Raw genomic sequence first — 25,999 nt, 5'->3', positions numbered from 1 at the left:
GATTCATTGCTTTTACTGAGGTGCTTCTGTTTTCCTTAATCTTAAAGGCTTCTGAAGTTGTTTGTGTTTATTGTTGCCTAGTTTTGATCCAGAGGAACCGCTTTTTTTCAGTTGAGGTTTTCACTGTCAAGTATAAAAACTACAAATAGAAATTTGTCGTTTTAATTTTGGGAAATTTAAAGAACTTTTTCACTCAGGGCTTTTTTGCTTTTCAGTCGTCTGTTTCCTCTGAAGCTACAGTCACACCGCAGCCACTTCCAATGGAAGTCTATGTAAACGCATGTAAATGTACATTTTGAGCTGATTTGTTCAGAACTACGGACATTTTTAAATGCGTTTGGAACATGCATTGCAAGTTAAATCAGGTCAAAGTTTGACCAATCAGGGACTCATACATATAAGAATATATTAGAACAGAGCTGAGAAAACATTTGCACTGCTTCAACGTTTCGCACCAAACCTCCTCCAACTGCAGGCGCGTTACAATCCCGGTGTGACCGTAGCTTGAGATTCCACTTTAATGAGCAGGTTTGAACTCAAACTGCTCTGGTGTGGACTCAACAAGCAAACTGGGGTCCACTTCAGGGTCTCAGTTTACATGCACGTGTACCCTGGTGCAGATTACCACAGTGTGAACAGAGATGTTGTATCCAGTGAACCAAAAGAGAGGAAGTAAAACAAAGACAGTGTGTGGTATAAGCCAACATAGAAGCTGTCAGCAAGGATCCTAACTGACACAAAATGTGAAAAGGTTGGGAAACTTCACCTTGGAAAAGCTTTCTTCTTTATTGCACTTAGTTTTCCTCTAAAACTCAAAACTCACTACCTGCAGTACCACCTCCCAATGTGGAGCTTTTGTTATATTTTATTTAATTTGCTTAGTGTAAAAGCAAATTAAACCAAATAAAGATGAGAAATGTTTCCACATTGTATGACCAATTATATAAAAATCTGCTTGGCTATTCTTGGGTGAAAACCCCCAAAGGATATTATCTTCTCCTTAAATATTTTACCGTTTTTAAAACACAGTACATCTTAGTGAAATGAAAAAAAAAACTTTCATATAGTATTCAGATAGTAATGTGGATGAAAACGTATACGACCCGATAGTTCAACCGGGAACCATCTTTCACAGCAACAATTGTGCAAAAGGCCCTTTTTGTCTTTGATGCTGCTCGGGTTCATAGACCTTTTGGGTTCCTATGAATGTAAAGCTTCACAAAGATTTTACCACAGCATTTCAAGTGCTTTAGGATTTAACCGGGGCTATTGCAGCATATTGAATTTAGATTTTTCCTCCATATTTTCAGCTGTAAATTTGTTGAATCTGTTGAATGACCCAGTTTTGGCTGAGCTTTTGCTGTTGAACTGGACCCTAAAAGGCATTTGTACAGCTTAAAATTCATCACTTCAACCTAGTTACATTTATTGAACTGGGTTGAGGACGCCCAAATTATTAAACCCTACTGCTGTGCTTAAAGGTTTTTGGTGACGTGTGTCTTTTCTAAACTTCTACTAAAATTTTGAATTTCTGAATTTGAAATGGTTTATTTCAAGCAATCAAATAAGAATAATACACAAAAACGTTACATTCATCAGTTATACATTCATACAGTGACGTATCAAACTTAGGATAATTTGACATTAAATTAAATATTGCTTAAAAGGGAGTGGAAGGAAGCGAACTTAAATAATCCCACCCCTGTTATACTCTAACCATTTTATTACATGATTTATCATTTTACCGTTCCTAGCTTTTATCAGACAGAATTAACAATCCTTAAGTGTCTATAAAGCACATGACAAAGATGAATTACTTAAATTATTATGTAAAAAATAACTATTTTAGAAATCAACACGGCAAATGCAGATCAGTTATCTAAAATATATGCAGATTATGTTTATTAGAAAAATCAAGTATATGATTAAAAATAATATGAGTAAAATAGACATAACACTGTTTCAAAAATCTTCATAGCATAAATTGATCAAGTATCAAAAGTTAAAAATGTAGAATAACTTGTATATATAAAATGCACTATTACTAATTAGTTTATTATAATTATTACTAAGTTAAATGGACAGTTGTCAGACTAGAATTTTTTGGGGTTGTCACTCTGAATACTTTTTTATTTCACTGCAGGTTAAACTTTTAAGGTCACCATCTCTAAAAAAAAAAAAAAAAGTAAGCATTTATTTTTGATTGTATAATGTAAAAAAAAAAAATCAATCATGCACTAAACAGTAGGGCTGGGTTGATAAAATTGACTAATTGATCTGAATCTATCCAAGCTTAAAAAATCAATTACTGACTCATGAAAATAGAGGTTGAACATTTTATGCCTTTCCTTTTCCGGTGATCTAATGCATAACAGCAGTAAACCTAAGGTCCGCTAGCTTGATGCTAACGTATAAAGTAATTTCCTATAGAACGACTAATGCTAACGCTTGGTCGACCTAAACATACATTGCTGCCTAAATTAAGAGCTTTTATATACTCAGAGGCGTACATTTTTTAAAGAAACTTTTTTTTAAAGTAACCATTTGTGGTCTAAAGCACTGTTTTTGTGTAATGTTATAGCTCCACCTAGTGACCAAACTGGAACGTCCTCCAGGAGAGGCAGAACATTTATTTTTGTAATATGAGCCGGTCTAGAGCCTTTACAATGTTAATGATCTGCCCATTTTTGTTCTTCACAAAAATATCTAAATGTAGACCATGTAAATTCACTAATCTCATTTAAGTCCCAATACATTTGGCTTATGTGTAACCGCATCTATTAGTCAATATACATATCTGCTGCTTATATTGTAAAGCGGGCTATGTACACTAATATTTTATTGGAATGTATTTTCATACTTACCTACTTAAAAAGTTTCTGTAAACTTTGTGATTTGATGCAATGAACTACGTAAAAAATGTAATTCTAAGTTGGAATAACTTTTTTTTTTAAGTGTTGGCTTAAACGTTCTCAGACTTGTTTACTGGTATACATTCATAAACGTTACTGCTGTAAATACTGTCTTTATCCCTGTGTTTGTGGTTGAAAGAAACAGATGGTCAGGTTAAGAACGCAGGTCACTTTAATTTCCTTCCTGGGCTCCGGTACCCATAGAGAGGCTTTCTGGAGTCTGGACCAGAAGAGAAATAGAAGTTAGGCAATTTTGTCCCAGCTCCCCTTCATTGTTTTCTAGCTGTTAGGAGCTGCTCTGTCTGTATGTCTTCTAGTGGTTTTTGTTGTCATTCCTCCTGTGATTCCTCTCATGAATGGATTAGGTGAAACTCATTTGTATTCCTCTACTTTTCCCATCTGAATTTCTTTTCCTTACACACACATTGTACAGTTAACTATACATACACCTAACCACCACCTACCTACAACAGTCACCTTCAAGAAGGCCTTGCCATATGGGCCAGGCCATCTGGACTGTACCATGTTACAGGCAGTAAGGGGAGGGGATGGGAAACAAAGCAGCTGAACCCTCTTAAAGCCCTGGGTCTGTTCAGAGTTCCTAAAGGGGGGGGGGGGCAATGATAACTAGTGCACTAGTCTCAAGGGAACGTCATAATAGTCCTCAGTGATTCTGAAGCTTTGTAAACTTCCCTCACCATTACAAAATGACACTGAACTCATTCAATCACGTTTTTCCTCCTCTTAGGGATTGAGCTTTGTTTGCCAGCCTGGCGCTTCTCCATGACCATGGTGGCCAGTTTTCTGAAGGTGGGCGGGCAGCTACTGATGCCAGGAGTGGCTGCTCTCTGCCACCATTGGCCAAACCGAGATGACTGGCAGGTGCTGCAGATTGTCATCATCAGCCCTTTCGTTCTGATGCTGCCCTACGTCTGGTGAGTCCCACCCTTTGAAGACATTGGTATTGACAGTGGGATTGAGAGGGTGGGGGGTGGGGGTCTTCTCACTCTGAGCCAGGCGATGGCTTGTACAGTACACACTGCAAAGCTGTGCTAAGCCCTCTCTTGTTCAACTTGCAAACAATCCTCTCTTTCTTTGGTTTTCTTCCTCCTCTTGGACCACAGTCCAATCGTCCTTTGTCTCTTCGTCCTTCTCATCCTTTTTTTTTTTTCCCCCTTTGCTATGCAGGATTTTTCCCGAGTCGCTGCGCTGGTTGCTGGCCACCCAGCACTACAAGCGATCCAAAGAAATGATGCTGCGCATCGCCAGGAAGAACCGGGTAGACATGTCGACAGAACCTAGCGGACTTCTTACAGGTGAGGACGAACCCTGGGAGAAATAGTAAACGAGACAAAAGCTCGCACCAATCTTACCCATACACCATCATGCAACTTATATTATATATGCAAGTGCTTATGCTGCAGCCACTCACTGCCATGTGATGAAATCAATATGAAACAGATGCAAGGACTCTTAACAGCTTTTAAGTGTAGAAGGATGCTCTCAGACTGCCCCCATGATGAAACCAAACTGCAATCAGCACGTTTGGATCCCAAAGATCAGAGAAGTCACAAGGACAGCCACAGATATGTCACGTCAGTATTGTATCCCTCCTTCAAAGCTTTTGCAGTTTAAGGAAAACAAATAACCCCTCAACTGATCAAAATACATATCATTCATGATAGAAGGCTCTGTGAAACATAAATAGCAACCACACAACTTCTGTTTTCTTCAAGTAAATTTTCCATTTTCCCTTAGCAATCAGATTAAATGACAAAGATGTACAGATTTCTGTAATTGTATGAAATTTGAATCTGATTTTTCCTCTACCTTTACAGTTTTTTTTAAACAGTACTTTTCATATTTCCATATTTTTCATTGAATTCTTTATCACTGGCTGTAAACAAAAGACAGCTGAGTGTAATCATGTGACCCACTGGTTTAAGTCCCTATAAAGAACATTTAAGGTGTGTTTTTGAGTTTCCTGCTTAATTTCATCCTTGCAGATTATGGATAGTAAAAAGCAATAATAATATCCTATTAGGACATGACCAAACAACATGTAGTCAGAAAAATGATCTAAATTTAGAATATACATTTGTTCCATCTCATTGAACTGTGACATCATTGTAACTTGTGTTGACTGAAACTGGTTAATTTCACAGAAATCAGTCAGTATTGTTTAAATGTTTTGCAAAGTGTCCATTATTAACTGACACATTCCCATCAGTTTGCTCTAAAGAAGTTTTATTGTTGCACAATTCAGAACTTGGCACGGTAAAACAAATTACTGTTGTGAATCCTGAAATAGTTCCTGCATAACCCCAAATGAGCAGCTGTAGAGTCACGCCTGATTCTCGTCTTGTTGCCGGCGCAGCTTTCTTTCTCCCCAGTGTGGGCGTTTAACTCCTTTATTTTTGTGCCTCTCAGAGGTAATACACACAGATAATGGTGAGGCATTAAGCTCCTGTGTCAGTCTAAAGGCACAGCCGTGCTTAATCTGTCATAAAAATTAAAAAAAAAGGTCCACTGTGGCCGATCTCTCATTAAGAACTGAAGGAGTAGATGTCATGTTTCATGTTTCCTACCAGAACTGGAGCAGGAGCTGCACAAGAAACCCCAGCGGAGCTGTATAGTCCGGATGATGAGCACCAGGAACCTGTGGAAGAACATCGTGGTGCTGTGTGTCAACTCGTAAGTGTCTTCGGCTAATGGCTGGCCGTGCTCACTTGCATTGCTGATCAAACACTGATTGATGATGAGGAACACAAGTGCTTGTATGCAGATGGGCATGACGATGTGGAACACATCTGTTTGTGCAGCCTGACAGGTTACGGGATTCACCACTGCTTCGCTCGCAGCATGATGGACCCGGAGGCCCAGCCCACAGCGCTCTGCCACGCCGACTATTACACCATGGCTGGCATCGCTGTGGCCACCTGCCTGGCGCTCTGCCCCGCAGTGGGGCTGATGGGACGGCGGGGAGGGCTGCTTACCTTCATGATCATAACGGCACTGGCATCGCTGCTACAGTTGGGTCTGCTAAACTGTGAGTTACTGCATACGCTTTAGTAATGTTTTACTTTTATTTTCGAGAAAAAAGGTCCGTTTTCCCTCCCCCACTTTATTCTGCTAATCTATCGCCAATCCCGAATTTGAAGAACATTTCAGAAACATTTTTATTGAACCACAACAGGGTTCACTTGCAAATAGGGGGGGAATCTTTCAGGAGGCATCGGTTTGATTATGATTATCAATGCATTTTTAAAAAATGTCTGCTTTTCACCACAACACACGAGAACAACATACTTACTTTTCTCTTCCGTTTCACTTTTAAAGCCGTATACTTTACATAAAAAAATGCGTGTTTTGAAGTTGTGTCTTCAATCAGGTTTGGAGAACAGAGGTTTACCTCCTCCGCTCACAGATGCACTAGAGATGCTTAAATCTAGTTTGAGTTGTGTTGTTGAGTTCCAATAAAACTACAGTACGTTTTCATCAAGGCAATGATAAAAGCTGGAGTCTTCTGCCTCCCTAACCTGATTCTTCAGCATCAAATCATTATTGGGCCGTTCTGGCTTCTCCTGAAGGCTTTTTGTTCCTTGTTGTGACTGATCTGTGCTGTTCTCTGTGCTTACTAATGACGTTCAACTATGTCTTCTGCTCTCAAACGCTCCTCAGTAATTGGGAAGTACAGCCTTCGCCACGACACAGGTACGCCCCACAGTCTGCTGATCCGTGCTGAGTGAGCGTTCACCCGGACAACCTCTGGCTTTCGTTACCGTTATTTATTCTCTTTTCTGCACAGTCCTGCGCGACACGCTGAACAGGAAGTTTTCGGTGGCCTTCTCAATCATCGGGATGTTCTCCTCTCACGCCGTCAGCACGCTCAGCATTTTCTTTTGTGCAGAAATCACCCCCACCGTCATCAGGTTAGCGAACAGGGAGCTGGCTAAAGCCATTCGTCTCTGTAATTTACACACTCTCGTTTTGATTGCTTTTTTTTTAAACATGTTTTAGTTGAGTGTGGCCTCTCAATTCCTGCTAAAGTTACACGGCGGCGCCACCTTGTGGCCAGAATTTTCAGTGAAAACCAAGAAGGTTTGATTTAGGACTAATAAACCTTAATCTTATTAGAACACAGGAAGAATGTCAACATTTTAAAGTAAAATATAACAACTCAAAAACAGAACACGGGCAGCGAAAGATCCTTGAAACTGAGACATAGAAAACAAAAAGACAGAGAAGTTAGGTTATTACAAAATACAGAATATTAACATAACTGGGTAGATAAAGATAGAGCCTGCAAAATACAAAAATAAAATAAATAAAAACTTTTATTTAGGCCTGAAAAAAACAACAGTATTCAAAGTTTTTTTTAGAACAGAAGAAATCTCTATGAGCCAGGGATTGGGCAGGTCATATGTTGATGTCTCCGATCTTAGTAAATCACAGACAGGCTTGTTTTTTGTCTTGGAAAGACATCTAAAGGTTCAGATACAACAACCGAGTGATGAGAGCAGGAAAAGTGCAGAAAATAAGAATTATGACTGCTAACCGTGATTTGTAATCTAGTATAAAGATTTTGGTGTGTGGGGCTTCTGCTTTTAGTTTACATGCACTAAAAAATGTAAAAACTGGTATTTTGAAATCAGAAGAACTATGAAGCTGCAAAAACTCATTTAAAAAAGGTTGAGGCGACTAAAGAGGTTGCTTCAGAACAATAAACAGAAAAACTATTTTTTATTGTTTTATGTCCATTTTCTAGGCATTTTTCCACGCTGATAGTTGGGTAGGCTTAGCTTAGATGGGTATAGAAAGCTTCAGATCTACACTTGGTTTGTTTTCACATTAACATCCTGGAAGCAACATGTAATCACATCAGCACTGCTCCATTTGGGGGCACTTTTGTCCAAAAGGAATTCTGAATTCTGTGAAGTTTGTTGGACTTGTGTTCTTTAGTTAACTTACAAAAACAACAGTCTGCTTTCACGTTCATGTGCTGAACCAAACCAGGGTTCACCTGCAGTTAAATGGAAAAGGTCGTTCAGGGTTTGCTTGTTGGTTCCACATGAAAGTTTAAATCAGAAAAAAGAAAAACCCGTTTTCTACTTGTATTTGGGTTATATTCAGAGGAGACTGTGAGAAAATCCTTAATTTTTTAAACAAATTTAGTTTTCCAGCAGTATTTTACATTTTTTCAGACTCTGAACCAAACCTGCCTTCTTTCCTGCAGGGGTGGGGGTCTGGGCCTGGTCCTGGCGAGCGCCGGCTTTGGGATGCTCACCGCTCCCATCATGGAGCTCCACAACCAGAAGGGCTACTTCCTGCATCACGTGATCTTCGCCTGCTGCACGCTGCTGTGCATCATCTGTCTGCTGCTGCTGCCGGAACCGCGGGGCCAGCCCCTCCCCGAGAGCCTGGCCGACGGAGAGACCTTCACGCGCCAGACTCTGCTCCAACACGGAGAGCAGCACCTTCTCCTGGCCAAGTGCGACAAGGACTACTCCCGCGTCCACGACACACCGCTGCACCTCACAGCCACCGGGAGCGCCACAGTGGCGGCGGCCACCGCTCTGGCAGCGGTTCCTGCCTCTTATGCTCTCGCCACAGGCGGGGAGGTGATTGGAAATTGCGCCATAGCCAATGGGGTCTGACCGCCCTCTGCTGCGGCATCAGACAGACTCATCGCAGACTCGTGAACAAAACCGTGAAGGGAAACAGAAACCTGATGAACTCTCTATTGTGAGGTTTGTGATGAAGACTGATGATGAAGCACTGTTGCCAAAAAACAACAACAGAACAAGTGAAGTCTGTAAGCATTCTGAGCGTTGTGGTGGGGGGAGGCACTGGCAATTGTCTTGGGCAGCAGTCAGAGGGGTGCGTGGGGGTTAGGGGGGGGGGGGGGGGGTCATGCAATAAGAACTTTTATCTTTTTAAATTGCCCTTTTCAAGAAGGAATGCTACGCCACTGTCCTGACGCAGAAACACAGGAAAAGACTTTTGAAATGTCTGAGAGACGTCACGAAAGTCACAGGAATAAAAACATTTGCAAGATGTTCTAATCTATAAAGTATAAGAGTAAATGCATTCTAAGTCCAGACATGTCACCAAGACAATTTTATGAGATGATGATGATTTCAGAGACTAAACAGAGTCATTTTAGACAAGAATTAGAGCTGCTAGTGGGTTTAAAAACATTCAGCTGTGATGTAAACGGCAGGTGAATATAAGCCCAGATATTAACAGAAGTCTGGATGTGACAAACATCTGTGAGGCAGTCTTTTATTGAAAGCCAAGCGGAAAAGATGCCTTTGTCTGGTTTGTCTAAAGCAAAATGAATATGAATATGAATAGAAATATATAAATATGTTCATTTTAAAGTTCCTATTCAGGTAAAACATAGAATATATGATTTTAATTAGTTTTCACTCCTGAGATCTGCAGTAATTCAGGCCACAGCTCTGGCATTAACGCTGTCATAAAATGAAAAGAATTTCCTGAAAGGTTTTTAGTGTAAAATCCATGGACTGCATATGAGAACTGGACGGAGTGACTCCTCCCCCCTCACGTTTCAAACAGGAAGTTCTGCTGACTCCAAGAAACTCAGACTTCAATTGAGAAATAAACAGCTATTACTCAGTTCCTCCATTTGTCAAAATAACCATTCTTGCCCCACTAGCATAACTTGCCCCTTTTTCTTTCGAATCCAAATTGTTTTCATATTTTTACTGTAGCAGATGTTATACAAGTTATCAACTGACCAATCAGATGCCTAGATAAAAGGAGGTGCTCTCGCCTTCAATCTGTTTGACAGATTGTCCCAAGCCCCCTTTCAAGTGGTAGTGGTGTGGACTTCCGACAAGCTCACTCCTGATTGGCGACAGTAGTTGCCATAGAAACGTTGACCGAGACCGACTCGGGCCAATCACTTACCGACGTCGTCCGGCTCCAACATGCCAGTGTCCGAATGAAAAAAATGGCACCAGAACCACACTGCATTTTGTTGGACCTGGTAAACTATTTTTTATGGGTGATGTCCCGCTCGTCCAGTCTAGTTTTCATATACAGTCAATGGTAAAATCTCCATTATGCGCCCCCCCAATATATTAACAAAACTCATTTGTGGCGTTTCGGTATTTGAAAGCTCAACAGGCGTTTTTTCAGAGCAGTGACGTCTGTGCGTTCCCTTCACAAAATTCTATGAAGTAAGACTTCAAATCATACTTTTTAAGCAAGTCTGGACTTCATTTTTTTTATAGTCTGACTGATATATTTGGAAAGTGACCCTGCCTGACCCCACAGAGGCTGCAGACAGGTGAAGCGTGAGCTTTGCTCTGGGACTTTTCTTTGTTGCTTTCCCACATTCTCCACAGGTTCTTTTTGCACTAAATGTTAAAGACACAATCAGGTGTTTGTGAATTTCAGCCAAGATAGTGGAAATCCAGGGTTGGGCTAAAACCACGACGATTTCTTTTTAATGCATGAAAAGGCACAACATGATTTTAATTTTAGTCTCTGTTGTGGTCTTGAATAGAAGTCACTTTATGTGTAACGGTGAGGCCGGTGTAGACTTCTAACCTAACACCGTGGTGGGCGCATGATGGCTGTCCATCAGCCGGAGAATCGACGCCACCACATTTGGGAGCTGAATGGGCATTTTGGAGTGACCTTCGCCGTGTCTGATGACGCATCTCAGATGGCTTTAATGTGATTTTCTTTTTTTTTTTTTTTAGACCAGATCGAATGAAATCAAAGAAATTCTGGATTTATTTTTGAATTCCACAGAAGCGAGGGGAGGGGTGTTAGCTAGAAACACTCTGTAGATACTTCCACACCTCCTCCTCTTCCTCCTTTGCACCGTGTTGTGAACCTCAGTTCCTCTGAACAGAAAGCACAATATTCAACCATTTTCTGGAGTAAGTGTTTGTGAGGATTAGAGTAGAGCAGTGTAGGTCTGGCCTCGTGACTTGTGTAGGTTTAACCACTTTCCAAACCCAACATCAACCAGAACTGCATCAATATTCATAGTTTGCCGACTTGTGCCAATTTTTCTTTCTTCCAAAACATAAAGACGCCTAAATCGTGACTCGTTTGTTTTCTTGAAATACAAATAGTTTCCATATTTAGCACATAGCTCACATGTCTGGTTACTAGTTTGTATGTTTTCAACATAAAAAAGCCACTAATACTGTTTTTTAAGTGTTATTTTTTAATAAGATGCATTTGTACAAAAAGCCATAGGCCTACCAGTTTTGATAAACCTCCTAATTTATTATGCTAATAAAAAAAGCAAACAAACTGGCTGTGATTGGTTGTCCTGGTAACTTGATGCTTGTTTGATGAGGGAGAGCGGTTGGGTGGGTCTTCACCTTTCTGTGTGCTGTTGTTATGTTGTTTAAAAGTGCTCCGGGTGAAGCTCCAGCTCCTTTTTGATTCGGCCTTCTACCAACAGACTGAGGCTGGAGTCGCTCATGGGAAGACTGTAGCTCACAAAGACCTGCTTCTCCGTCCTCTTTGCTGCAAAACAGACGCAATTTCTCTTTGATGCCCACCCTGACAGTAAACATACAAGCTTGCTTAGCTTATGCCTTAGTCACAACAACTGCCCTTATATGTTGATACGGCCGGACTACGGCGGACAAATGTACGCAGGTGGCCCGCACAAAATTTTAAGATCAAAGAACGCTTATTGAACTCGTAGAGCAAAGATGGTCACGCACATCTTTTCTATGGGCATGCTCCAGGCGATGGGTCAACGCGAACACTTATGCGACCACAAAGGGTAGGTAAGAGCGAAGTAGGTCAGACGCAGGCGCGTCTTACAAATATAACATTTTTTTTCACCCCCCCAAACTTGCACCCAGTGCAGGGAGCCCATTAGAGCTGATCAGGAAATAAGTGCGCTTGAATTTGTGATATGCGCACCTCACCAACGACTAGTGTGGTGTGAGGGCGCCGCACAACAGCACCCCCCCCCTGCATCAGAAGTGAGGGTAACTTGCATCATCTTTACAAATACTTCACGATACGCCTACCCCACGTACGACAATGGTACATTCCTTAAGGCAACTGCAAAACACACCTGCCGCTCCTCTTTACAACCCTCCACAGACATCCCAAAAACCAGAGGCGCCCGTACAGGTACATGATGTGACTAATGCAATAAACTGAATGTCATCTCCCTTTAAAAGAGCATTTTGTATTGACCTAAACATATGTTGGTTTATTTATGAAATCACTCATTTGTTTTTCCTAAAAGCTTTGGAGGGAAGCTTTGCTCTTAATCTAAAAGATAACAAAATGTCAAATATTCATATTTGAATCCTCTTCATCTCCGTAAATAAAGTATCATTTAACACATGAGTGAATACGTTGAGGTATCTGTACATCAATAATTGATTTTTGTGGCGTTATTTTGTTTCAAAGGAGATTTTGAACTCCAAAAGTTAGAGTCAAAGCCAGACCCTCTCATCGTCCGCCCTCCTCGCCTCCATCTTAAATTTAGCTGAATATCATTATTTCTGCCTATATTTCCTATAAGTCACCCGACATGTCAATAGATGACAAAAAAAGGTTTTAATCCAACATGAAAACCCAACTATAACATAAAAAACCTGCTAATTAATGAAATGTTTTTTTTGTTGTTTTTTTTATCCCACAATGGGAAATTTGTTGTCCGCATTTGACCCATCCCCTGGGGGAGCGGTGAGCTGCAGCCGAACCGCGCTCAGGAGGCAGTAGCGTTAAGGGTCTTGCCCAAGGTGATGTTAATTGCCCCCACTACCATTGTTCAGGCCCCTCCGGGAATCGAACCCTGGTTTCTGGTGGTGGCTTCTCACCTTACCAACTGAGCTACCCAGCCGCTGAAATAATTATAATAACTACAAAGGTAACAATCTATGAAGATGTCTGATGTAAAAATTACTTTAACTGGTTTGTATCTTAGATTTTTAAAAAACTGTACTTATTAGAGATTAATAACATACCATGTTGAAGCTGCTTGTTAAGACATTTTTAACTGAACAGTTCACTGTGCTAAATAACTGAAGATGCATTTAATCTTAGTGCTTTAACTCTTATTCTTCCTGCTTTTTCCAAATTCTTTTCTTCTGTGTCCTGGAAAGCTTTTTTTCAGGAGAGAAGCATCATTTTGAGTTATGATAATTATGCATCTTTCAATATACATTTTTTTCATTGAAAGAAGAATTGGTATTAACAAGCTTTATTATAATTAAAAAATAATCGTTATGATTTGTGGCGCCCCCTGCAGGCAGAAAGGGCATTCGCATTGACCTATATTGGCTAATGGAGCAGCCAAATCTAAAATGTACCGGTAAATGAAAAAATAATAACATGTGAAAATAATTAATTACTTTCAAACCTAGTTAAGAGAAGTGAAACTCTTTAAAGTGACCTTTTAGGGCCAAAAATGTATTAATTTAAAATAATAATAATTTACTTCCATTATTTTTGGTTAATTTCTTTCTGTTAATATTCTCACAGTTATATGCATCTCTGTTTAACTTTAATCTGTACTTGTGTTTAGGTGGAATAATGAGTGACAGATGGATTATGAAGTTTGTCTTGTAAAGCATATGTGTAGTGAAGGGATTATTAGGTTTATAAGAGGAGTGATTCCAAAGAAAGATCTGATGATAATTGAAACTGCCTGACAGGAAAAGAAGGAATAGTTTTAACTTTGTTGTCTTTGGACTCATAAAGCTATGAAAAAAAATGATAGAAAGGGTTGAGATTACCTAATCTCTGTGCTAAAGAACTCGCAGTGGTCTCAGACGGGTCCCCCATCACCAGCGTAGATAACGGCATTGAATCCTGCAAACAAAAACAAACAGCATGTAAAACCAGGAAATAATTACTAGATTCTTACTAAAAGAAAGTTTGATTTCTTTGTAATTGCGTTCCGCATTTTTAAAGCCAATCCGGATTATAAAACAGTTGGAAAGAAATAATAATAGATTTTCCAGAGTAAACTTTTTACATGATGGAGTAACTAAATATTTAACGATGTCTGTTGTAAATAATCAATCCAAGACTGCAGAACTGAAGTCAGTGGATACAATGACAGACAGAATGAAAGGTCTCTTATGATAAACAAGAGATTAGAATTATTGGGAAATTATAGATTTAAAAATTCAAATGAGAATATTTTCACATTTAGCTTCAATGTATTTAGAAGCAGGGATCTTTTGTAAAAATTTTCAAAGAAGACAAACATTAATGAAGAAAAAAACAACATGAGACATTTTATTTGTTTAGTTGTATATGACCTAAAATCTTCAATGATTTTTTTTTGGTTTTAAATAAACAAGATCATTTGGGGTGAAAAATGTGGGGTGTCTTTATGAATTGCATTTTCCTGTTTTAATATTCACGAAGGAAGACTAAATCTGTTATTTTGGAGTCAGGCAATGTTTTTGGAAAGGCAATTTTTTTAAATAAAGTAATTGTAAAAATAAAAATAAAAAAACAACATTACTACTACTACAACTACTACTACTGTTATTATTAATAATAATAAAAATCTGTGACTGTGACTATGACTTGCTCATTTAATTTGGGGGAAAAAACTATTAAAAGTTAAAAATAAATGTAAACAACAAAAATTAAGCTAGTTTTGGAAAATATCAAAGAATTTTTTTCTTTTAATGGAATTAACTAAAATGTGTTTTTATGTTATATTAAAGTTCCAAACTCAGCTGACTTTATTGAAATACTTCATGAGTTATTTTAGGGTTTTAATAACGTTTATATTGCTAACGTTCAGGTTTTAGCTTAAAGTTAAATGTCAGCAAAACAAACCTGGGTTCTGTACTCACGTATTTGCTGTTCAGAGAGACCGCTAAGTTGGACAGAACCGGAGCCGAACCGACCCAGAGGAAGAACCCGCCGTCCAACTTCATGACATGGAAGTGGACGACCTGCTCCAGGATTTTCTCAGAAAAATTATGAACTGAAATTCCTCGGAAGTCCGCTCCGTTCATTTTTGAACACGTTCATTCAATGAATGTTAGCTTTAGCCGTGCACACCACCGAGGCTTCCTGCTCTGACTAACTGGCAGACATAAGCAATCGATAACCCCCCACAGCGATGGATGTCAGACCAGAGTAATCGAAAACAAAAACAATCGATATCCATTTGATATCACATAAATTAAATGTACGGGTATAGATAATGTGTGTCTTTGTTAAAAACATTTTAAAAGACATAAGTAAAATTTTGTTTTCAAAAAAAGACCTGACCATTTCCTTGTAAAGTTACAACTTTTTGAAGCAATAAACTTGTGACTTCATTCCCGGAAATTGATTTTTTTAACGCTGTGCAACTTTTTTTCTAAAAATTTTACAACTTTATTCTTAAAAGAAAAGGAAACTTAATTGTTTCTCTTAATTTTATTTCTTTATTCTCAGACATTTATTTTTCTTACATGGTGGCCCAAATAGGCTGGTCCATCGTAGATCTCAGTCTGGAACATAGTAGAGGAGCTCAGAAATGCAAAGTGTGACATTCCAGACTGAGTTCTACGATGGAGCAGCCTATTTGGGACTATGGAGTCCTATACTGTTCATAATTAAATAAATAAATATTTAATTAAATAAATAAATATGACCTCATGCAAATACACAATAAACCTATAAATCTCATAAATCTCATAAATATACAAAAAGATAATGAAATTGTGAAAAACCTGCACACAGATTTTAAATTAGTCATTATTCAATATATTTCATTTTGCTTTAAAAACCTGTTCATTATTTTAAAAAAGCATTTTAAAATATTCATTTTTTATCATGTTGAATATTATTATAATTCTGTCTTTTTTCAGAAGCTCGTATTTCAAAATCAATATTTTCCAAAGTAGCTTTGTTTTTATTTCATGTTGCTGTTTTTCACAATGGCTTATTTATTTCATGAAGAGCTTTTTCAGGAGAATGGGTCTGTCTGTCAATCAGTGAAAGTGGGCGGGATCTAAACGTTCATTGGCTCATCCATGGAAATCGACTCATATTCCTCGATACCCGCTTAGCAGTGTGCCAGTCAGAGAGATTTCATGTTTCAGCGATATCCGCGCGGCTTTGCTGACATTAGAGATCAAATAGAGACAAACAATCTGTCTGCTGCAGCAAACATCTACGACTCTGTTTTTCTAGTTTGAGGGTTTGTGTGGACCAAACTACAGAGGAGCTCCGGTCGTCCACGTCTCGAAGTCCCCGGTTGAAACACTCCTCATTCTTACGCCATTCACTCAAAGCTCACATCATGCCTGATGTCGGCTCGCAGGAGGTGAGCTGGCAGACCGACAAACTCAGACCAGGCAGCTGCGCAAAGCGGGACAAGCCTGCTCGTGCCTCCTGGGGGGTATTCCAGGAAGCATGTTTAAACTACCCTGACTTTAAGCCTGAACTCTGGCTGAAATCCGCCTGAACTTGCTTACTCTGGGTATGTCGGGTCCAAAAGACCGGATATGAGTTGGCGTAATTACGCTCGACTTGGTAACCCTGGGTTAACGCACGGTACATAAAGACATTCTCAATAGATCGCCGATTTCTGGAGTCACCATGGAAACGCATGGTGAAAAAAAAAGAAAGCGCTGTACTTAAGTGAGACGGAGTCTGAGATTTTAATGAGAGCGGAAAAAAATTATAAGTCCATCAAAAAAGTAACATGGCTGAAAAATAATTTAAATAATTTAGTTAAATTAATTCAAACTCAATAATTGTTTATACAACTCAAATGTACGTATTTATCTAACTAAATGTCACATTACTCCATTAATCTTTTTTCCATCTTAATTACTTATATTTCTTGAACTTTCATATGTCTAAGTTTGAGCCGGCAGATATGCTCATTTTTATAAAAATAAAAAGAACGGAAAAAAAATGCACGGAGTGCAAAAATTCATTAAAGAATTTTCTGTCACTGTCATAGCAGGTTCCTGTGGTAGGGGTGCTATATAAACTCATCATTCTTTCCTTCACTCTCACTCATGGTGCAGAGACGTAAGCATAGTAGGACAAAATAGCTCGGCAAAACACGGTGAAACACAGTAAAACAGCTATACAACTAAACACATTTTGTAAAAAACCCACACTTAAACCCAAATCCGTCCAGACAGGCAAAGGGAATGATATCCCAGAATCCCTTGCGGTGCCGATCTAACGGCAGCACCAAAGTTACACCTACTTAATTGAATTAATTTGAACGAAAGGAAAATAATTGTCTGAAAACTACGTGTTATTTTTAAGGTGACCTAACAAAAAAAATGATTTATCTTAACTGAAGCAAATAATTAAGTTAGATCAAAGTAAAAAAGTTTATCTTTCCAACATCCATATGTGGTCTTATCACCCCCTCATGGTGGAAAAAGTATTATCTGAGCTTTTTCATCCACTAAGTCATCTTTAAATGGACACGCCATGCTGCTTCCCCTCTCTGTAAACAAACTAAGCTTCAACTAAACCTGCTCCAGACCAGGTTATGTTCAGAGCATGAGTTGCCATGGTAACTTGACCTACCCTGAAACATACCTCCATTTCTGGAACCAAAAGCTGAGGTTATCAACTTCCTTAGCCTCAAACTTATCGTGGGAGCTAGCATAACCTGCTTTCTGGAATACCCCCCTGGACCTTATGATATGTTTCTATTTTCATTGAGACAATGATTATAATCAGGTCCTCTGATTTTATTTTTCCCCTTTCAGGGAAAATGTTGAACCTTTCCTGCGATGACGTTTCTGACATCTTAACACTCTCCATGTACATTGTGCATCCATGCATTGTTATTGAGATAAGCACAAGCAACCGCTCCATGTGGCTATCAGGCTAAAAACATTAGCTGGTAGCCCCTCCCACACGCGGCATGTTGCGTTCATGGAACTCTAGTTCATAGAAGCTTAGTGGAACTCCAACAACCACTCAGCCTAACTTAGGCCACTACTAGATGTTAATGAGAAGAAAAAAAATTGCCGAACCGACCACAAAATCACCCGAATTATGCACACTCGCCCAAAGCCACTTTTATCCGCAAATTTAGAACCAAAACTGCCCAATTTCTGGTAACACTGTGGATGTGTTGAGGTGCATACTCCCCCTAGTGTTGAGGGGTGGGCATTGCGCCGTCACGTTTGCTGAAGCATCTTCGATCGATGTAGTCAGGGTGCTGCTGCTCATGTCTGAGTAAAGGAGTAGCCAATCACAAAAGTGTCTCCGCCTTGTCTAGTTTGATTGACAGACAGACCCATTCTCCTGAAAAAGCTCTTCATGAAATAAATAAGCCATTGTGAAAAACAGCAACATGAAATAAAAACAAAGCTACTTTGGAAAATATTGATTTTGAAATACGAGCTTCTGAAAAAAGACAGAATTATAATAATATTCAACATGATAAAAAATGAATATTTTAAAATGTTGTTTTAAAATAATGAACAGGTTTTTAAAGCAAAATGAAATATATTGAATAATGTAATGGCTAATTTAAAATCTGTGTGCAGATTTTTCACAATTTCATGATCTGTTTTATATATTTATGAGAGATTTATAGGTTTATTGTGTATTTGCATGAGGTCATATTTATTTATTTAATTAAATATTTATTTATTTAATTATGAACAGTATAGGACTCCATACTCTACCATTACCCTTTTGTTAAATTCTGTTCAGATAATCAGACACCAGACCTGTAAGACAACCAAAAACGTGCACACAAGAACTCCAACTAATTTTGTAAAACAGTCTCTTTAAATCTGTAGGTGAAGGCAGTTTTTTTTTACAATACTTTTCAAAAAGGTGTATCAATCACATTTTCTTAGAAAATTTGCACTATGGCTTACATTTCCATCAATAGCTGTGATAGCTACAGAAAATACACGTGATAAACAAGTCACATTCTTGGATCATGTACAAATAAATGAAGTTAAGACTGGTTTGCAGAAAGATTGCCACATTTACAATAACTGCTTCCAGTTTTTACTCTTCTAGAAAGTCTTCAACCAGTTTGTTGAACTCGTCAGCATACCGCAGATGGAGGTTGTGTTTTCCTTCTGGCATGGAATGCAATCTACATTTAAGAAAGAAAATCAAATGATCAATTGCAAATGCATGTAATTATTCAACTCTGAGATGTTTTCTTGCCTGGATCCTTTGATGTGTTTGAGGAGGTACTGAGGATGAAAACTTGGCACCATGGGGTCTTTTTCTCCGTGGACGATTAGGGTTGGACAGCTGATTAAGGGCAACTGTTCCCTGCAAATACTTCCTATAGATAAAAAATAAAACAAATACAAAGTAAATAAACAATTTTGTCAGAAATAATTCTGCTTTAAAAATCGATAAAAAATTCCGGTTTTCCACACCTCCTGGTTTTTTAGCAAACTGTGCAATTCCATCCACCCAGGCCTCCCACGTTTTAGCAAAACCGTGAGCGCCGTAAACCTCCTCCATGGGCTGCCGCATGCGTGCACTCCACCTGGAGACGTCCCGTACCACTGTACGTCCCCAAAAGGCAGCCGTGTACAGAAAAACACGCATTCATAAAAGAAGGGTACTGCAATAGACATAATCTGCTTCTCGACATTTATCGGACGGTAAAATGCGACGTACTGTTGTAAAGTTTGAGGTCTTCCTGAGAAACGAAGGCGTTAGATCCCCAAACAACCAATTTTTTGATGAGAGCAGGATTTGTTGCCGCTGCAATCAGAGCAGTGATTCCTCCATCACTCCAACCCAGCAGAGAGAAGTTGCCAAAGCCCAGAGTCTGCACACCAAACAATAGTTTTGGTACAGTTAGCTCTGGTCGTGCATTGGAGGAAAATATGTTATCTTATCTAGATTACATGTACAATTAAATATTTCCAGTTTACCAACCACAATTCCAACCACAAACTAGGTTTGGTTACAAGAACGGGTTACACCAAAAACCTTTCCAAAAAAAGAAATATAAGCGAAACAAAAGTACCATGCTAGTTGTTGGAATGTAGCCGGTTAAGCCCATCTGAAGCTGTTAATATGACTGTCACCTGCTGGTCAAATGACAACAATTGTCTGCTATTTATTCTAAACTTTTTTTATTTTCATTAAATTCCTTTTTTTTTTAAACATTTTAAACAGTTCCCACTAGGGTTGGGCGATGTCCCTTATATTGGCCGTTGATGATGTTTGCTGTCAACCATCGGGATGGACGATGATATCGTCGTGGGGGGGGGGGGGGGGCTATTTTTAATATTTCGGTCTTATATAATTGCTATTCGTTACTTTACTTTATTTATTTTATTTCCCAACTAATGACTCATCCGCGATTATCCAGTATAAACTGAGGGAAGTGACTAACAAAAAAAGTAACAAAACTAGAAACAGTGATGAAAGTCAGGCAAGGAAAAAATCCCTGAACTTTTCTTTGAGCGATATGGCGGGCACAGAGGGAAATTTTGGAAAAATACGTGGTCTTAGATGCATTCTGGTGCATTCTGGCAACTAGTTATTCACTTCTTTATCAAGAAACTAAGACTAATTGGAGCATCATGATTTGTCATTCAAACCCCTAGTTTGACTCTCCATTAAGGACTTGCTGGTACTAAAAAAGAATTTGGAAAATTGCTCAAAGTAACACAATCCTACAATCTACGCTTTTCCTTAAAGCTGCAAAACATACAATTGCTAAAATATAGTAACATCAAAGCCCCAAATGGCAAAAAGAACACCAGTAACTATGATATTCTATGAAAATACCTCAGTTATTTATACATTATTTCTGCTTTAGAAATGACTGATGTACAACATCCACTTGCACTGTTTTCTCAAAATATAATTACATCAAAATATGGGATCTGCTTTAAACTATAATTCTATAACATAATACATCAATTCTTTAACACCAATACTAAGTAATCTGGGAAATATCAAAACAAACATACAAACTAAACTAAACATTGTAAACATTATTTTTTAAGGGAGTGCGGGTCCAAACCATCAAATACTTATAATTAATGTCAACTATACTGAACTAAATCATGGTAATTAGGAAATACAAATAAATTAGATAAAGAAATGTATTCAAAATAAAAACTGAAACTCAAAACTAAAATTGAAATTATTTCAAAATGTGGTTTTGAGATTATTTTACACAAAAAAGTATTTGACCTACACTACCTTAAAAATCTTTTTTTTCCAGCCAAGACCACTTCAATTTGTTTTTTATCGTCTTCTCACAACTGAGGTCGTGACCACGCTCAATAATGACGATGCCTGCCATTATTTTAACACAAATTTGATCGCAAACTCTTCAGATGTGTTTGTGAAAATTTAGCGTGGGTCCGCTAGTTTTGGTCTCTAGGGAAGCAAGTCACGCTGACCACGTGGTGCAGACAGAGCCAATCAGACCCGTCGACGCATCCGAAAGCAACTAAAACGTCCCGTCATTGGTCAATTAGGCCGGGAAGACGAGAGATGGCCACGACCATAGAGGAAGCGATCTGCGGAGAAATATAGAAAATAAAGCTAAAATTAGCTGATTTCAGACCATTTTTTAATCCGGAAAGCGATTTGTCCGTAGAGATCAGGTCTTTATTTCCCGGAAAGTACGTTCGGTTTGCTCAAAAACCCGGATTTCCGGGAATTCCCGGAAGACTTTCATCACTGTAGAAAAGAAATGGTTCGCTCCTGCACTTTACTAGTCAAGTGGACCGGCGGAGCGTGGACTTACAGCTTTGTGTTTGAGCGGAAGGGGGGGGGGGGGTGCTTTGTTACATGAGCGGTAGTATGTGGGAGATTTAGAACTGCGATCCGTTCCGAAGCTCTAGGGGAACGGGCTACCGAACTCAGAACCGGGTCTAAAAGTGTGTGTCTGAGCAGAGGATCGTGAGCACACACACAGCGCTTTGGGCGGTGTAAGCTTCAAAGCAGAAAGGCCGCTCAGTCCTTAGAAATCGTTCAAACAATCACGTGGATTTCTGTTTCGAGTCGTGTCCCGACTAAATAAAGGCCACATGTTTAAATGCAGCCAAGATGCAGATTGCAGCACCACCCAAAGCTAATGTTGTTAGCCCGTGTTAGCATACTGCTAATTCTGGCTTCTTTCCGGCTCCGTTTTCAACAGAAAAAGCACTGACCACACGGATTAAAAATAAAACGATGAGCGAACAGGCGTTTCATAATAATCGTAACATTATTAAAAGCACGTTTAGAAGATCGTCTTGTTACAGAGCTGACATATCAATGTATAAAGCCACTCGGCAACATTGTTTTGTATTGAATTGTTACATTCAATAAAGTTTGAGAAAAAAAATAGCCGCTCGGCGGAACTGATATCCGCTTCCGGTTTTTCAAACCCTACTGCGCATGTGCGAATGATTTATTCCGACCGAAAGTGTGAGCCATGTGAACGTTTTTTATATTCTGAAAACATTTTTCTGGAACCATGTACACGGTTGGATTCTAATCCGACCATTGATCCGATCAAGATATTTTTCACATGTAACCGCGGCTTATGGTGTCCACTCGCAGAGTGGCGGGGGCGTGGCATCACGATGGTGTCTCTCCATCGGGATGTCACTCACCCATCACGATGAACAATGATATCGTCCATCGGCACAACCCTAGTTCCCACATTACATATCAGTTTGTGCACATAGTGGTGAGCCCACATCACCATTATTCATGGTGTTCCACAAAGCTCTGGACTGGGACCAAATCTGCTTTCATTATAAATGCTTTGTACAAAAGACAAGAGAAAATCTATTTTAAATTGAGTATTTTACATTTTTCATCTAAATTGTTTTCATTTTTTTCTTTTTTTTTTAAAATATCAATAATTGTATTCACAGTTATTTGCAAAGTTGTTTTGAAGATGTTTATTATAAAGAAAAATGTTTTGTTCTTTTTCTAATGTTTAAAAATATTTGTACCAAAATGTTAAAAAGTAGAACATGTACAAAAGTAAGATGTGATATTCCAAATATCTAAGAATTTATATAAGTACACAAACTTAAAATTAAATGTTAATGTTCTCTCATAAAATGTTCCGCAAAAACTTCAAGAACATCAAGGCTTTTTTCACAAAGTTAGTTATTCTTTTGATCTCAATCCTTTTCCTTAATGGCCCAAAGATAAATCATCTTAGCCTTTTAGTAGTTTATCAGAATAATTATAGAGCAGACCTTCATCAGATCCACTGCGTCTTTAGCATCTCTATCAAAGAAGTCAGGGGGGAAGTCTCGATCCGGGGGACGGGACTGTCCATAACCACGAGGATCCCAGCAAACTACAGTGAAGCGTTCCTTGTTCAGACATTTCAGCTGAGGACCAAAGTCTGTCCTTGTGCTTCCTGCAAGAAAAATATATTTGATTGGGAAATTTAGAAATAACAAGCAGAAATGTGAGGATTGCTTCTAAAGTCTGCTGGATTAATTAAAAAAACAAAATGCAGTTTGGGTTCAAAATCTGAGACCAAGTGTCCAGAAAGGAGTACCTCAGGGAACTGTACTTGTACCCCACATTTGCCAGTTACATTTCAGGATTACATGCTCAATATCCAACTCTCCAAATAGATGTATGTGATTGTTGTTTTACCCAGAGCCCCCGGTATGAGCAGCACAGCATGCTTTCCTTTGCCCGTCTGCTCATAGTAAAGATCTACTCCGTTCACGCGCTGCCTGCCGGAGTACACCACTGAGCTGTAAGGCAAATCAACAAATGGTGTCAAAAAGACACTAACAATACCTGCAGTCCGAATAAGCAAACCAAAGAAAAACCGTGTACATTTCAGCCCCAATCAATACAAATTTAAGATTTCTCTTTTTAAATAATTCAAGTTGACAAGGCTGCAAACAACTGGTTTAGTCTAACAATTTCAATAACTTCTTCAACCAGAGAAAAAAAATTCTTTAATTATTATAAATAGTATTAATATTTGACAGAAAATATATAGTTAGAATTTTTGAACTCCACAAAAACATAATTTTAGAGCATTAAGGAGACATTTTAGAGCTGGCATAGAAGATCTTGACTTAAAATAACTGCAATTTTGATTACTCTGTGAAAAATAGGATAGTCTTTTGAAAAAGATTCCAATCACATGATCGTACAAAATACCATATTGAGTTTGTTTTTCTAGAGACCAATATTTTTTTTCAGAAAAAAGAAATAAAGTGTTTACATTCTATCCTATCAAAACAATACTGTTGAATATTTGTTTCAGTTCGGAGCTGTTATTCTGAAACAAATTGTTGTTTTACTATATAGAAAAGGGCTTATTGTGAAAACTTAAAAAAAAAGTTTTTTTATTTGTTAAACAAAAGATTAAGTTTACTTACTTATCAACTTAGTTTTTGTATACTAGTTTTTCAAACCAAATATTTAAGGGGGATAATTATGTCCTAACAAGAACTTTTATTTTGCTTTTTACCTTCCATAAGAAATCAATGAGTGTGTTTGTATAGATTGGCGGCTTTCTGTTATTAAATGCAGTTTTTCATTACAAATCTAATAAAGTATAAATAAATAATTATGTAATGTGTGAGGTAAGTAAATATTTTACATGCTGAACTTTGGAAAATGATTTTGGATTTTATTTGTAAAATATGATATTTAAAAGGGGATTACTAATTTAAAACAGAGCTATCAACCTTTACATTATTGGAGTATTTGTTGTTAAGATCGGACGAGGAGCGCCCCCTGGTGGACAAACTGTAAACTAACCGCTGGTCAATAAGCAGGAAAAAAAAGAAAAGAAATAAAGAGAAAAGACACTTCCACCTTCGTGCCCGTGTTTTTTTCTTTTCTTTTTGCCTTCGTACTTTTCGTGCTCGTGTTTTTTCTTTCTTTTATTTTCGTAATTATGATCCATGCAGCAGCAGAAACATACCAGTACGGCTGAGTCGCAGTCATGGTTCTCTGAACTACAGACCCGCTTTTAAACAAACATCTCCCGAGTGAAACCAGAAACATTCCTGCAGGTTCGGTTCCGGCAGCTCCAGCTCCAGTCCGCCTGCGCAGACCAGATCATCCAGCTGGTTTGAATCGTTTGGGCCAAAGTCCGTGCAGTTCTGCGCTGCAGGTTTGCTTTAACCCAAACCTGAAGGCTGGATCAGTTCGGCACTTTCACTCCTGATGCGACGCTTTTGTGACGAAAGTACGAACCGGGACAACGAGACTGGATTCCCCTGATTTGGTCGCTCACATGTTTAATGCGGACATATTTTCACGTTTTTTTTTTTTTTTTTACCTGTTTGTTGCTTTTTTTATGAGAAACGTGACTAAACAACAACAAAACACATTCTTTCAATATTTGTTGTATTTGAAATTTAACTTATGACTGCAAATAAACGCTCAAAAAAAGGACAGCAGCGCCCTCTTGTGGTCACAAATGCGCCTGCATAACAAGTTTAAATTTAGTTCTTTCTTTTTTTACATAAATGGGAAGGAAATATATTTTGGTCTAGGAGTGAAAGCTAAAAGTAAGTAAATTAAGGCTGTTTTTAATATAGGTGATCAAAAGTGTTTGAGCTCTTATTATAATTGCTCTTTGACATAAATCTCATCTCCTGTGCAACAGTATTTCTCTATGATTTGTGAGATGAATCTACACTGTAGTTAATAGATTAACACTTTGGTGCATTTAATATTCAATACAACAAGTTACAGACATCTGTTACAAGTTATTTTGTAATGTGGTATGTAAGAAGAGGCTGAGGGTGCTGTACAACACATAAATAAGAGGCAAATAAGAGTCTCATTTAGGTTAAGTGATTATTAATCATCTCTGCACAGATCCATAGGAATATAGGTATTTTTTTATATTTTGCTTTGTGAAATTGCTTGTTTGGTGTCCAAAAAAAATGTTTTTTCTCCTGTTTTTTTTAATTACACGTGTAAATGCAAAAAATAAAACATAAGACCTTTGACCTGGATTTACCCCCCCCCCTCCCTACACACACACAAACACATCCACTCCCAGCTCTTTGGTTGGACACTTATCTGCGGTAGACATCCCTTATGTTTAATCCTGAAGAGTTTTAGTCAATTTGTTCCTTTAATTTATTTAACTGAAATATATTTTTTGTCATTCAAAAGCA

At 38.4% G+C, this 25,999-nt stretch overlaps 3 protein-coding genes across 3 annotated transcripts in view; 1 reads left to right on the top strand and 2 right to left on the bottom strand.

Moving 5' to 3' along the window:
- slc22a23b (solute carrier family 22 member 23b) overlaps window positions 1–11,213 on the top strand; it is a 28,712-nt gene extending 17,499 nt beyond the window's left edge. Inside the window, exons 4-10 of the mRNA XM_023954389.2 lie at window positions 3,661–3,847; window positions 4,101–4,228; window positions 5,504–5,606; window positions 5,735–5,961; window positions 6,594–6,626; window positions 6,721–6,844; window positions 8,149–11,213. Of these exons, the coding sequence (XP_023810157.1) occupies window positions 3,661–3,847; window positions 4,101–4,228; window positions 5,504–5,606; window positions 5,735–5,961; window positions 6,594–6,626; window positions 6,721–6,844; window positions 8,149–8,569 (1,223 nt within the window). The 3' untranslated portion in view covers window positions 8,570–11,213. The remainder of the gene's footprint in view (window positions 1–3,660; window positions 3,848–4,100; window positions 4,229–5,503; window positions 5,607–5,734; window positions 5,962–6,593; window positions 6,627–6,720; window positions 6,845–8,148) is intronic.
- On the bottom strand, window positions 11,105–15,007 carry psmg4 (proteasome (prosome, macropain) assembly chaperone 4). Its single transcript, XM_004068125.5, has 3 exons — window positions 14,753–15,007; window positions 13,673–13,748; window positions 11,105–11,432 (listed from the first exon to the last, which is right to left on the bottom strand). Exons 1-3 carry the CDS (start codon window positions 14,915–14,917, stop codon window positions 11,311–11,313), a joined length of 363 nt encoding a protein of 120 aa, XP_004068173.1. The 5' UTR covers window positions 14,918–15,007; the 3' UTR covers window positions 11,105–11,310.
- A 3,642-nt stretch (window positions 15,008–18,649) lies between these two features.
- bphl (biphenyl hydrolase like) lies at window positions 18,650–25,026 on the bottom strand. Its single transcript, XM_004068124.5, has 7 exons — window positions 24,790–25,026; window positions 23,496–23,599; window positions 23,084–23,250; window positions 19,533–19,686; window positions 19,286–19,417; window positions 19,065–19,188; window positions 18,650–18,990 (listed from the first exon to the last, which is right to left on the bottom strand). The coding sequence occupies exons 1-7, from the start codon at window positions 24,870–24,872 to the stop codon at window positions 18,900–18,902; spliced, it is 855 nt and encodes a 284-aa protein (XP_004068172.3). The 5' UTR covers window positions 24,873–25,026; the 3' UTR covers window positions 18,650–18,899.
- Between the last annotated feature and the right edge of the window lie 973 nt (window positions 25,027–25,999).

The sequence above is a fragment of the Oryzias latipes genome, chromosome 4 (assembly GCF_053564925.1).
Source record: "Oryzias latipes strain Hd-rR chromosome 4, Olatipes_Hd-rR_3.1".
In the NCBI taxonomy this organism is placed as follows: domain Eukaryota; kingdom Metazoa; phylum Chordata; class Actinopteri; order Beloniformes; family Adrianichthyidae; genus Oryzias; species Oryzias latipes.
The sequence above is the reverse complement of the archived record's forward strand: the minus strand, read 5'-3'. Positions and strand labels throughout refer to the sequence as shown.